Source organism: Lolium perenne, chromosome 2, assembly GCF_019359855.2.
Source record: "Lolium perenne isolate Kyuss_39 chromosome 2, Kyuss_2.0, whole genome shotgun sequence".
Lineage (NCBI taxonomy): Eukaryota > Viridiplantae > Streptophyta > Magnoliopsida > Poales > Poaceae > Lolium > Lolium perenne.
Window position 1 is genome coordinate 271,571,129 of NC_067245.2, and position 15,011 is coordinate 271,586,139.

General features: G+C 42.4%; 1 protein-coding gene across 1 annotated transcript; it reads right to left on the reverse strand.

Moving 5' to 3' along the window:
- Window positions 1–1,330: 1,330 nt before the first annotated feature.
- On the reverse strand, window positions 1,331–3,262 carry LOC127335904 (uncharacterized). The gene is made up of 2 exons (XM_051362641.2): window positions 2,846–3,262; window positions 1,331–1,627 (listed from the first exon to the last, which is right to left on the reverse strand). Exon 1 carries the CDS (start codon window positions 3,220–3,222, stop codon window positions 2,851–2,853), a length of 372 nt encoding a protein of 123 aa, XP_051218601.1. The 5' UTR covers window positions 3,223–3,262; the 3' UTR covers window positions 1,331–1,627; window positions 2,846–2,850.
- Between the last annotated feature and the right edge of the window lie 11,749 nt (window positions 3,263–15,011).

A 15,011-nucleotide genomic window follows, 5' to 3' on the forward strand; every position in this document is an offset into this window, starting at 1 on the left:
CATGACCACGGTGCATGAATAAGTATGTGAAGTTTTGAACGTAAGTCAATGGAAGCAAAACAGTAATGACATAATTCAAAGAAGCGAATGACCATGTTAATTGTCAACTGAACTAGAAAAATAACAGATAAATACAAAAGGAGATGAGAATGGGAAAGTAAGTTCATTCAACTGAGATCCTTTTACCAGATAAAGTCGAACAAACTGGACAAAAAGAAACAGCAAGAACAAGTTGCTCAAGAGAAGTATGAAACTACCAGTGCAACTGGAGGAATACAGACGACTTATACCATCATCACAGCAGTCCGTAGCGCTAGGATGGAAGAAGGGGAACATGGTATCAGTTCTCAGCTACACACCTTCTGTGACTGAAAGAGAAAGCCAATAGCAGTTGGAACTGGGTGAGTTAGGATAGTCCAATAGAAAAAATTCAACAGGCCAACATGAAGATCGCACGAGTAAACACTTCATCTGCCCCTCAAAGAAAGAAAATAGCCACAGCTAAACATGTCAATTAGATTGCAATAATTAAGGACAGCTAACATCAGCATGAAGATCATATAATATTATCTCTGAGATAGTTGCTGATTTTCCATATCCCAAGAAAAAAAAACGCATTGCAACTCACGCACGCATCAACCCTGTAAATGAATGAGCTTCCACCATTTGGTTAAGCATTTAGTCAACAGCAATCTATAGCCCTCGCGTGGCATGTAATTTTGTTCACTATGTCAGGCAATATCATCTGTACTGCTCTTAGAAATGCATTATAGCAGCAGATGAGCAGAACAAAATAATCTAAGGAATCATTGATGGAAGAAGAATGACCATCATACTGCTAGAAAATTTATAATAATATTGCATGCATTCTTCAAATAGTTTTTCAGATAGTTATCCTTTGTATACTCTTTTAGACCAATACTGCTATATGATGGTCATATTCAAAATAGGGATGCATATCACTGTCAATATGTTCCATTGATGGATAAAAGCATTTTCATTCCTGCACATTATGACAGAAACACATCCCAGATAAACATTTCTATAAAAATAGCTACAAAAATATATTTTTGGCAAACCTTACTAGAATAGCCGACTGTGCCAGCCATACCAAATAATGCAGAAATGTGCACTCTAAATCCACAATAACCCAAACCGAGAAGAGAAAGTACCTGATGTTAATGCACACAGTCTACTGCTAGTCAATTCTATCACTGCTACCACTTGCCAGCAGAAGATAAGGCACATGCATTGTATAACTATTCCTTAAGCGATAACTTAAGGGTAGAGAATCACAAACCAGAAATAGTAGCAAAATAAAGGATACAACTGAAACCGCAAATACAATTGTATATCGCATGTGCCAAGCATACAGGATTTATCCGATTGACCGGAACCAACCAGAGAGTAAACGACAGAACTATACCAGATGCGAACATCATTTTGTTTACTAGTACAAATATGCCATGATTAAAAGAAATACTTGATCGCTACAGGGACTATTGATTTACACATGCCATCAAGGGCCTAACAGTGCTCCAAAGATACCCTTTCTGATACACTTAGCACAACTACTCCAGTAAGCCTCTTCCATAACAGCAGCGAACAACTCAGATGATTTAACCACCTGTCAGGTAAGAAAAATGATCTTAAGCTACATTCAGTCTGAACAGGACTGTCACACTCTTTCATTGGCAGATGATGTTTTTTATACACAATCAAGAAACGTAACAAACAACCTCCTAACCAAAACCTTGTCACTATGTGAAATGGCAAGAGTTAGAAGACAGGTCTGCATGGAGGAGGTGGTGGACCGCAGAGGAGGGAAAACAGAATGGCTGAATCGACCAAAACCATGATTTACGAATACAACAACCAGCCGGAAAAGTAAAGAGAAGCTATAAAAATCTAGCAAACCCCTGATTTATAAAGATGACACCGAAGGCCTCCATCCACAATGTGATAAATGCAGCGAAAACATGCAATAATCTGGTAAGCGAGAAAATAAGGTTCACTTAACCTACGCAAATCCATTTTTCTCAAAACATCTGCCCAAATCTACAAGGTATAGTACCAATGGATGTCTGCATATTACTCAGGGCATTGCCAGAAAGAATTCTGCTATGTATACAATGAATTTGATAATGATATTACTACGACACTGTCCAACTCATGTGAGCACAGGTGGCTGACCGGTGGGTCTTCCTCCTTCTCACCAAGACAAGAACAACAGTGTGGTCAGTTTGTCCTAAGTTTATCATTTCTCTACCAGAAAAGGTGACCAGAACAATCCTACAATTTACAGAAAGATAACTTGACCGTAAAACACATGAGATTTAGCTAGCCTCATGCTGATCCAAGTATCTATCAGCTCAAACACATCAGTTGTTATTGACACTGAGCATTCACCTCTCAGCCAACTATCGCAGAAAATAAAGAACCATCCCACTATGATTCAATCTCTGGGTATGGCAGTAGTGAATCCCTATAAACACCCTGTTGCAGAAATCGTACAGCAGCACACCCTGCTGTATTTTAGCAACCTCTGAAATTGGACGATGCAGATGTTCCATATACATCAACATCGGAAATTCTGGATTAAGAATACAGAATGTTACTGATGGTAGCACCAATGCGCATTAAACATTGAACTGTAGCAGAAATACATCTAGTTGTTACATGATTTATCATACCTAAACAAACTACGCAATCAAACATATAGCAGTACGTCAACAACTAAATTCACGTGTTTCAACAGGAGAAAACCAATCGAAATCGCCTCGAGGGAAACAATCTAAGCGGCTGATTCCGCCGAATCAAGAAACCCTAGATTTGAGCGCCGCACCTGTCTCACTTGCAGTAGCGGTCGGCCTTCTTGCGCACGCGGTCGTCGAGGGCCTGCTCGACGGTGCGGTCGCGGGAGGCGCGGACGGCGTTGGACGGGTCGTAGCCGAACTTCCTCGTCTCCACGGGGAAGATCTCCTCGTACTTCATCCGCTTGGCCGCGTCGATGGTGTAGTCGTCGCCCCCAGCGCCTCCGCCCTCGGCGCCCTCCGTGGGCGCGGCCGCCTCCCCTGCGGCGGCTTCGGGGTCGGCGTCGGCGGGGAGATCGGCGGCGGGCTTCTTGTTCTTCTTCTGCTTCTTGGGCTTGCGGAGGGTGGCGGCCTCGCCGCCCTTGAAGACGAGGCGGCCGGGCTTGGCTTTCTTGTAAACGTCCGACATGAGGGGCAGAGGCAGGGAAAGTATGCAACGCAGGGCGAGGTGTGTGGCTTTGTATGGTCCGGTCGAAGTCGGACTCAGGTCGCCCGGTGGGCCGGTGGCACGCGTCTGTTAGGTGGGGCGATTTGGTTCCTCGCAAACCCTTTTTCGCCTCCAAGCATACATTAGATCTGAAATTAAAACTTCAAACTCGCGAGCTAAATAAGAACCAGAACTCGATTCGCATCGAACTCGACATATAACGAATTGGGCCAAGTTTTAACTTTTCATTAAACGAGTTCAACATAAACAAGCCGAGTTCAACTAGCTCGCGAATAGCTCGTTTAACTCGGTAAAAACCAACATTATGATGTGAAATCTGGTCAAAAAAGTTAATCCAACACAAGTAGTCAAGTCCTACCAGTCTAAGTTCAATTATGCTACATGATAACGCATGTGCACTCGTGGTTTGTTAACTTGTCTTGCAATGTTTCTTTATACCTTGTTAATGATCTGCCAATATTATTCTTGTGATATAATTATTGATTGTTATGGTTTATCGACTATATGATTGTGTTACCAAATTTTTAATGATTGTTGTGTATCATTTATGCCTACATAATCAGGAAAACATCAATTATACATGTTCCTATTGTCTGGTTTTTGACAAGCTACTCATGAGCAACTCGCGAGCTCTGTGAGTCGAGCCAAACTTGAAATTTGAACTCGTTTGCTAAACGAGTTGACTAGAGCTAAGTCGCTAGTTGGTCGAGCTTTAGCGAGTCAAGCTGAGCTGGCTCGGCTCGAATTTCAGGCCTAGCATACAAAAACCGATAGTTTGGTTGCCAATTGGGTTCTATGTCTTTTCTTCGGTAGGAACCTTAAAGAACCTTCAAGATAGGTCTACGAGACACGGTCAAATCGAGCATTGTCGCTACGATAGGTGTTGACGGGCACAAAGAAAGAGAAGACATGTGCGGGAAGCAAGCTTGGTGATGGTGGGAGCCAAGAATTTGGGCCTGCGATTTGGTGCGAAATGTAGCCTCACCGCCCTCTTAGGCTCCGTTTGTTTGGGCTTCTGCTTCTGCTTTTGCTGCTTTTAGACCCCCAAAAGCAGAAGCCCAAACAAACTGCCAACTTCACCAAAACCGATTCTAAAAGCGCTTTGGGAAATTGCACTACGCGTGCGGAAGCAGCCCCGGAGGTGCTTTTGCCTGCTTCCCGGGCTTCCGAACGGCCCGAACGATTAATTACAAAAGATGTACCACCGAACGGCCACACAGCCCCCAGCCCGATACCCTGTCCTCGAGCTCTTCTCTCCTCTCGTCGCCCTTCCCGACGCCAGCGTCCGCCCCCGTTCGCCGCCCCGCCGCCAGCTCTCCCGGCCCCGTCGCCAGCGTCCGCCCCCGTACGCCGCCCTCGCCGCGCCCTCTCGGCTTCCCGCGCCCGTACGCCGCTTCGCCGCCGCCTCGCCCCTCCGCTTCTGTCCGCCGCTAGCACCCGCCTCGTTCGCGCGCCGGGAGACAGGAGCAGCTGAGCCCTCAGCCTAGCTCCTCGGCCCCGCCGCCGCCGCCCCCGTCGCCGCCCGAATCCCGCCGTCTTCCAGCTCGCGCCCGTCGCCCGCATCTTGTCGTTGTCCAGCCCGTGAAGGTCGCGCTCGTCGCCGGCGTTGGAAGTTGCTTGAGGCGCCGCTGTCCCCTGCGATTTCCCCGCCGCCGTCCCGTGCGACTTCCCCGCCCATATCGCCGGACGCTGCTGCCCCATCCCCACACGGTCAAGGCTGCTCCCGCTCTTCCCCTTGCAGTCGCCCATCTCCAGCCACTGCGGCTATGCATCGGCCTGCTTGTATGCACGAGCATATGCAGATGTCTCACTGAATCGATTTCTCGGAAAAAAAATGAGTCGATTGGGTGAACTAATTCACCCGTAATAAGGTTTACAATTATTACAAAAACTCAAAAAATTCTGACTTCTTATAAGCCAAAAGCTAAAAGCTAAAATTATTTTGGTAAAAGTCTTTTTACAAGTATTTTGCCGCGGAACGGGTAAATGGAGGCAAATCATTATTTATACAATATCTTCAGCACTCAGGGCATTTCAGACATTTCATTCCTACAACCAACAACAGCAGTCACAAAAAGCTCTCCTGCCAAACAACAAATATCTGCTTCTCACAGCTGCTTCTCACAGCTGCAACAGCTACAGCTGCTTCTCAAAAGCTGCAGCCCAAACAAACAGACCCTTAGTCAGTCACCACCAGTGAAGAACAAATTCATCCTCACTTTTCGTCACGGGCAGCGACAATTTAGAGTCGAGCCACCGGCTGCTCCGATTTGCAGATCTCCAGCTCAAGCTCCAACACTCTCTCCTCTCTTGCAATGGAAACTGCCCCGTAGTTGTGCTTCAGGCTACATGCTTTTGATTAAGTAGAGTGATTCATGACAGTTACATGCCCCCATCACATATGCTCTCATATTTGAACTTACCAGGGAGAGGATGACAAATCTGAACTACATCTACAACAATAATAATATACAGGTTATCAGCATGCTTAGGATGAAAAAAGAGCCCCTTTTAACCACCTTGTACGTGAACACATTAAGGGTTATGGTGTGTTTAAAGATAGCATAGAATCGAAGAGCAAATGATAATGTTCCTTCATGTCCTTGGACATAACCAGAGATTTCGAGTGATTATGATCACATGTAGGAGATCGACTTAGACAATATCTCAGGCTATACTTCAATCAAGTCATGAGCTATTTGAGAGCTTATATGAGATATGATCAAGCTCCCATGTACTCGTACTCCACCAAATATCAAAGATTGCTACTTATGGTTTCCATATTTCAAGGTGAGCTACTCTAGCTTGTAGTTCATGACACGCTTATATTGCATCGAGGGCTAAGAATTTGTTCATGTTCATGTCAGGATTGTGTTGGAACGATTGATGGTACTCATGTCACTGCTAGAGTGCCCATAAGTGAGTCTCATGCATACATGGGGAAAACACTACACCAGCCAAAATTTGCTTGCCTCTGTTGATTTGATATGAAATTCAAATATGTGTTAGCTGGATGGGAAGAATCAGCTAGCCTATGATGCAATGATTCTTGCTGACAGCTTAGGGAGACCTAATGGCCACAAAATCCCCGAGGGCAAGTTATACCTAGATGATGCCGGATATGCTTGCTGCCCTGATGCATGTAAAATGCATACATGAACTATGTCCTTTATCATATTAGATTCCCACATATTTACAACATATATGATGATAATACCATGTTTTACATTGATTTATGGGGATTTACCAATGATCCCCTTTATTTGGTTTATAACCCTGCAGAACAGGAAAAAGTGTTTCGCGTATTGACGAAGCGGTTCCTCGGTAATGCCCACCATGAGGGGCTTAGGGTTGACAGAAGTCGCGATGGAGATTCCGGGAGCGAGAAGACACACGACGTTCCCAGGTTCACGTCCCCTCGGTGGAGGATCGCTACGTCCTGCTAGCAATCCACTATATGAATATATGTGTACAGGGGGCCGTCATAGGCGGAGTTGTTGTATCTAGTCTAGTTCTAATCTGCGGGTTGCGATATCTAGGCGTATCGCGTCTATGTTTTTCTGTTTCTGAATATCCCCTAAGGGGTGCCCTGTAATATCCCAAGTTTAGAGGCTACAAAATGAGAGAACACCAGAGTGTGCATTGCATTCATGCATAGAAAATCCGGAGAATTTTCGCGCTTTCAAATAAAACTTATCACAGTAACTGAAGTTTCACATGACTTGCTGGAATTGAAGTAGATCATCAAGTCAAGCGCTATAAACTTCATTGTGATCTTTGCTAAAACCTTGCTTTGGGTAGAGATGATTTGATCTATGGGCTAGATCAAATGGGATTAGCTTTACCATAACAACACCTTAAGTAAGGGTCAATTACAAGATCTTATAAAAGATCTCAACATGACATTCCGTACAACAGCACATAAATATTTATTCAACTATAAATCAAAGAACACAATTAATCAAGAAACTATTCTTTACTTATATTTTCCGTCTCTTTTACTAAATAAATGTTCCTACCATGATTCACATGGTATATATTTTCAACTACAATACTTGAATTCATGTCAAGGACATTTACCTTAGTTCCTTATCAAACCTTAACTATTCCAATCTCATTTCTCCAAACTCATTCCTACTAAACCTCTAAGAAAGAAGAGGATCATCTATATATGTTTACCTCATCCATTGACTAGAACCTAGGTTATCATTTAAACCCTATCCAAGTGAGGTAAGACATTAATATTAACTATTGCCATGAGAAATACAAGTTAAGTGCTAAACCCTACTTCATCAAGCCAACACTTGATGGTAAGTAAGAACCTATTTCTCTACTAATTCATTAGGAGGACAATGTTAAGATCATTACACCTTGGTAATGATCATAAACCCTAGAGGAACCCTACCTATCCAAGAGAGCTCAAGTTAAAAGTGTATACTCAAGTGTATTGACCAATACTGGATCTTGGAGAGGAGAACCATGTTTCACTAATGAACTATTATGTGGTCAATACCTTGATCATTACAAACTGGGTAATGATCATACACCCTAAGAATCTAGCTGAGTGTGATGAGAAGAATGATAAAGAGAGATTAGTGAGGAATTAGTGGATCATGTCTAATGTATAACCATGCTTTGTAGATTTAATTGATAAGATAAACCTATGTGATAAGAAGATACCATCCATCACATAAAATGATAGATTATTAGTAATGAAACCTAGATCATTCCCCATGCCTTGAGTGGAGGAGTAATGGCATTGTACTTAAACCTTGCATATCCAAACACTTGAAACAACTCTAGTATTGCTTTGATCCAAGAATCCTATTAGTGGTGAGGAAGGGTAACCCTAGTCAATTAAACATAACCATACCTATGCCCATATTCCAATCCTAGTTTGTGTATCACTTGGGTGATCACAACTAAAACCCTAGACCACATTTGAATTCCAATCCATGTATGAATTGGGATCATAAGTAGAATCCTACCACACTTCATGTCCAATTATACTTCAATTAGTGAAGCATAACCAAAACTCTAGACCATTCAACATTAGGTAAACTCCACATAAAATAACATCTCCTGATTTGTGTACCAGGGATCACAAGTATAAACCTAAGCCAGAGATACCTTAAAGCCTAAATGACATTTAAGTGATTACTGTACAATTAATATTAAACACTACCTTTCCATCCTAGTGGCCAAGTTATAAAACATCATATACTTCAAATATCAATTCTAGGAAAATGCATGTCTCGTGAGAATAACATAATATACCTAGACAATTTAAATCAAGGTTTAAGGAAACCATATCCTTAATTATGGTATAACCCTAAACTAAATTCCAAGCAATTAGAAGAATAAACACATGAAATTATGCTCACAAGATTCTATACTCAAATAAGAAATCAAATACTAGTATTGGTCTTGCAAATCAATTCTTTATAAAAGGGAATATAAAATATAATTTTTACTTATCACTTGATGTTGGTATAAATCCTATTAGAATAATTTGAATTCCAAAATAATAAGAAATTGAAATTATCATTCTTCACATACCTATTTAAATATCAAGCCATAATCAAAAGTTGACAATATTAATAAATTTACAAAATATGGAAAGTATTTGTTGACCATCTCTCTATTAAATTTAGTGGAAATTAATCCAGCATAAAAACCTACAAAACAAACCAGAATCTAAATTAGAATTCAAACAACAAATTCAAAACAGAGATACAAAACAGAAAATACAAACTGAAAAAAGAGGACTTACCTTACTAGGCCAACCAGACCAGCAGCAGCCCAAGGAACAGCCCAGCAGCCCACCAAGCCACTCACATACCGGTTCGCTTTAAACAACTGTGCAAGGAGGTGTCGTCTTCTTCCTCTCTCGCATGCTCGACACGGCGATGCCACAGGCACGTCGTCGTCGCCGATAAAGATCCCCGGATGCCAAGTACAAGCTCAGAGCCTCGCCCTGTCCGTCTGATCCACAAGCATCAAGATTCACGCCCAGGACATCGTAGACGTCGTCGTTCCATCTCCACCACTGCCACCGGTGAAGTGACAATTCCGACCTCGTCGGGGGCTATAAATACCACCAAAGGAGCGCAGTGTAATTCTTGTTCATCTCCATCCTTCCATTTCCTCTCTAACCTCTCCAAATCCTCGCAATCGTCTATGACCTGTCACCAGAGTCGAAGACAAAGCCGTCGACTGGAGCCACCCTAGAGCTTGTCGCATGGTCGAGGAGGAGCGCCTCGACGAGTAGTTCCTCTGGAAGGAGTCCAGCATCCAGGGGAGGGCGGAATCAAGATAATTTGTTCGTTCCCTTTCGCCGGTGATCATCGGAGAAGTGGACGATTCGCTCGTCTCCGACCATCTCCAGCTTCTCCGAGGGTCTCATTGTCTTCTTGGTGAGCTCACGCATCTCCAGCATCTACTAATTCTTCCTAGCATCGTCGGTAGCCTAGTTCCCCAATCTTGCCGGGGTGCACCGCCGCAGAAGTATGTCGTCGGCGTAGCTCCGGTGGTCCTCCGCGAAGGGCGACCAAACCATCGTGCTCAGTAGGTCGAGGAGGTCCAGAAATGCCTATTCGCGCATCCCAAGGGGCCTTGAATCGGCGGCGCCACCACATACTGGCCGCCGACGGTTAATCACCGGTGATGCCAACGTGGCTTGTGGGGTCCTGGTCATCATTGACTGGTCATTGCCCACGTGGAAATTGACCCAGTCAAAGGACCCACTTGTCAGTGTCTATGGCTATGTATGAATCGGTATGTCTAGTGTTTTCTATTTAATTCAAAATCCAGAAAATAACTGAAACTTTGGAAATATATAAAATTCATCTCAAATCACAAAAATGGCTCTATTCAATAAAAATATAATATAAAAATGTTTGTCAAAATAAAAATTCAATTATTTTAACCTTTATTAATTATGCCTTTTCATTTATCCTAGATACAAATAAAATTCAATAAATACTTTAATTTCAAAAATAAATAATAGTTATTCAGTAACTAAGTAAAGTATTAAGTTTAATTTTCTTTATCATATTTTCATTAACTTAAATATTAGTGATATTTCATAAACCCTAAATTGCAAATTACCATTACTGTCTCCTATAAATAATAACAAATTAAGAAAATAATAAAAGCTAATATTATTTTGGTATTTCAAAAGTTGTTTATTTACTTAAACCTTTTTAGTTAACAGGTTATTATTTTAAAATTTAATAACAACTATAAAACCCTAATTCCTGAATTAAACCCTAAATAGTATTTATCTTAATTATTAAATCTTCTAAAATAACAAAATGCTAAGACCACTATTAATTTTATTTAAAAGTAATTAGTAACTTAAATTATATTTCCAATTATTATTTTAAGGATAGCATCACCATTTAAAAACCTAGTTCCAATAATAGTAAAGAACCCTTAACCCTATTATTTTAGGTTAGAACTCTAATTTGTTCACACTTCTAAAACCCTAGGAACCTATGGAATGAGATAATATGATTTGCACCTTACTAATGGATTCAACTTAAGAGAATTAATATATGTTGATGATCTAGTAAAAATAAAACTAGACCAATTCACATGAAGTCATTATTTCATGTCTTTATTTTTTAATAAACCCTATATGACCAACTAGTATCACCTCATGGTGGTAATGCCTAACCAAATCTTGCAAGCTTTAGATGCTTGATGACCCACAAGTATAGGGGATCGCAACAGTCTTCGAGGGAAGTAAAACCCAATTTATTGATTCGACACAAGGGGAGCCAAAGAATACTTGAAAGCCTTAACAGCGGAGTTGTCAATTCAATGCACTGAAACAGACTTGCTCGCAAGAGTTTATCGATAGTAATAGTTTTATAACGATGTGATAGTGAAATATCGCAGCGACGGTGTAACAAAGACAGCAGTAGTGATTATAGTAAACAGCAGGATTAAAATACTGTAGGCACAGGGATGGATGAACGGGCGTTGCATGGATGAGAGAAACTCATGTAACAATCAAAGCAGGGCATTTGCAGATAGTAATAAAACGGTGTCCAAGTACTAATCAATCCATAGGCATGTGTTCCATATTTAGTCGTACGTGCTCGCAATGAGAAACTTGCACAACATCTTTTGTCCTACCAGCCGGTGGCAGCCGGGCCTCTAGGGAATCTACTGAAAATTAAGGTACTCCTTTTAATAGAGCACCGGAGCAAAGCATTAACACTCCGTGAACACATGTGATCCTCATATCACCGCCTTCCCCTTCGGTTGTCCCAATTTCTGTCACTTTGGGGCCTCGGGTTCCGGACAACAATACATGTATACAACTTGCAGGTAAGATCATAAAACAATGAATATCATGAAACAATAACATGTTCAGATCTGAGATCATGGCACTCGGGCCCTAGTGACAAGCATTAAGCATAACAAGTTGCAACAATATCATAAAAGTACCAATTACGGACACTAGGCACTATGCCCTAACAATATTATGCTATTACATGACCAATCTCATCCAATCCCTACCATCCCCTTCAGCCTACAGCGGGGGAATTACTCACACATGGATGGGGGAAACATGCCTGGTCGATGGAGAGGCGTCGGTGGTGATGATGGCGATGATCTCCTCCGATTCCCCGTCCCTGCGGAGTGCCAGAACGGAGTTTCTGGTCCCGAGACAGAGTTTCGCGATGGTGGCGGCGTTCTGGATGTCTTCTGGCGATTTCGACTTCTCGTCTCGCATTTTTAGATCGAAACCCTTAAATAGTCCAGAGGGGGGCGTCGGAGGCTGGCCGAGGCGGCCTCACCATAGGGCGGCGCGCCCCCCTCCTAGGCCGCGCCGGCCCATGGTGTGGGGGCCGTGTGCCCCCCCCCCCCCCCCGGTCTGCCTTTCTGGCTCCGTGAATCTTCTGGGAAAATAAGCCCTTTGACATTAATTACGGGGATTTTCCTGAAAGTTGAATTTCTGCACAAAAACGAGACACCAGAGCAATTCTGCTGAAAACAGCGTTAGTCCGTGTTAGTTGTATCCAAAATACATAAATTAGAGACAAAACAATAACAAAAGTGTTCGGGAAAGTAGATACGTTTTGGACGTATCAACTCCCCCAAGCTTAGCTTATTGCTTGTCCTCAAGCAATTCAGTTAACAACTGAGTGCGATAAAAGAACTTTCACGAACACATTTGTTCATATGATGTAAATATTCTCATGATATGGACAAGTACTTAGGCAATTCATAATAGGATACTGATACGTCTCCGACGTATCGATAATTTCTTATGTTCCATGCCACATTATTAATGTTATCTACATGTTTTATGCACACTTTATGTCATATTCGTGCATTTTCTGGAACTAACCTATTAACAAGATGCCGAAGTGCGATTCTTGTTTTCTGCTGTTTTTGGTTTCAGAAATCCTAGTAACGAAATATTCTCGGAATTGGACGAAATCAACACCCAGGGTCCTATTTTGCCACGAAGCTTCCAGAAGTCCGAAGAGGAGACGAAGAGGGGCCACGAGGGGGCCACACCCTAGGGCGGCGCGGCCCCCCCTTGGCCGCGCGGCCCTGTGGTGTGGGGCCCCCGTGCCGCCTCTTGACCTGCCCTTCCGCCTACAAATAGCCTCCGTCGCGAAACCCCCAGTACCGAGAGCCACGATACGGAAAACCTTCCAGAGACGCCGCCGCCGCCAATCCCATCTCGGGGGATCCAGGAGATCGCCTCCGGCACCCTACCGGAGAGGGGAATCATCTCCCGGAGGACTCTACGCCGCCATGGTCGCCTCCGGAGTGATGTGTGAGTAGTCTACCCCTGGACTATGGGTCCATAGCAGTAGCTAGATGGTTGTCTTCTCCCCATTGTGCTATCATTGTCGGATCTTGTGAGCTGCCTAACATGATCAAGATCATCTATCTGTAATTCTATATGTTGCGTTTGTTGGGATCCGATGAATAGAGAATACTTGTTATGTTGATTATCAAAGTTATATCTATGTGTTGTTTATGATCTTGCATGCTCTCCGTTACTAGTAGATGCTCTGGCCAAGTAGATGCTTGTAACTCCAAGAGGGAGTATTTATGCTCGATAGTGGGTTCATGCCTGCATTGACACACAGGACGATGTGAGAAAGTTCTAAGGTTGTGTTGTGCTGTTGCCACTAGGGATAAAACATTGATGCTATGTCTAAGGATGTAGTTGTTGATTACATTACGCACCATACTTAATGCAATTGTCTGTTGCTTTGCAACTTAATACTGGAGGGGGTTCGGATGATAACCTGAAGGTGGACTTTTTAGGCATAGATGCAGTTGGATGGCGGTCTATGTACTTTGTCGTAATGCCCAATTAAATCTCACTATACTCATCATGATATGTATGTGCATGGTCATGCCCTCTTTATTTGTCAATTGCCCAACTGTAATTTGTTCACCCAACATGCTGTTTATCTTATGGGAGAGACACCTCTAGTGAACTGTGGACCCGGTCCAATTCTCTTTCTTGAAATACAATCTCTTGCAATACTTGTTCTACTGTTTTCTGCAAACAATCATCTTCCACACAATACGGTTAATCCTTTGTTACAGCAAGCCGGTGAGATTGACAACCTCACTGTTTCGTTGGGGCAAAGTACTTTGGTTGTGTTGTGCAGGTTCCACGTTGGCGCCGGAATCCCTGGTGTTGCGCCGCACTACATCCCGCCGCCATCAACCTTCAAAATGCTTCTTGGCTCCTACTGGTTCGATAACCTTGGTTTCATACTGAGGGAAACTTGCCGCTGTACGCATAACACCTTCCTCTTGGGGTTCCCAATGGACGCGTGTTGAACGCGTATCAAGCAGCTTTTTCTGGCGCCGTTGCCGGGGAGATCAAGACACGCTGCAAGGGGAGTCTCCACTTCTCAATCTCTTTACTTTGTTTTTGTCTTGCTTAGTTTTATTTACTACTTTGTTTGCTGCACTAAATCAAAATACAAAAAAATTAGTTGCTAGTTTTACTTTATTTGCTATCTTGTTTGCTATATCAAAAACACAAAAAAATTAGTTACTTGCATTTACTTTATCTAGTTTGCTTTATTTACTGTCTTGCACTCTATATTAAAAATACAAAAAAATAGTTACTTTTGTTGCCATGTCTAGCTCTGAACCTGTTACTTCTTCGCCTGAAGAATTAGTCTTCACTTTCAAACAAGGGGATGAGGAGAGTTTTAAGGATGCTTGGTCTAGAATTTTTACTTCTTATCGTAAAACCGAACCTCAAATGACTCTAAGTTTGCTCCTTAGTAATTTTTATTTTGGTCTTATGGTTCGCTATATATATGCTTTGGATACTTTAGTGGGAGGAGATTTCCTTCATTGCAATGGGGATCAAGCTTTTAATGCCATAAAGAAGTTGGTTGCATCACATGATTCAGCTAATAACTTTGATTCAGCCCTCACTAGCATATATAGTAGATTAAACAATCTCGAGATAAGTACATCTCGCTTGGATGATAACTATTGCCATGTTCGTAATCGTCTTGAACAAGTTTTAGTGAACTCTAAACTTTCATTGTGGGATCCTGCTGTTAAAATTGTTATCGGTGATCGAACTCTTCATGCCTACTGTGATATTATGTCCGAATTTTGCCTTATGCCTGAGAACATTTATAAATCTTTAAAACTTTGGGGAGTCGAGGAAGGAGGAGAAGAAATAACTTTCATTGATAACTCTGTTATAATTCCTAAGGGAATAGCTGCAGGTG

What these genes read in the sequence shown, in the direction of transcription:
- LOC127335904 (XM_051362641.2), bottom strand. Translation starts at nt 3,222, where the DNA reads ATGTCGGACGTTTACAAGAAAGCCAAGCCCGGCCGCCTCGTCTTCAAG.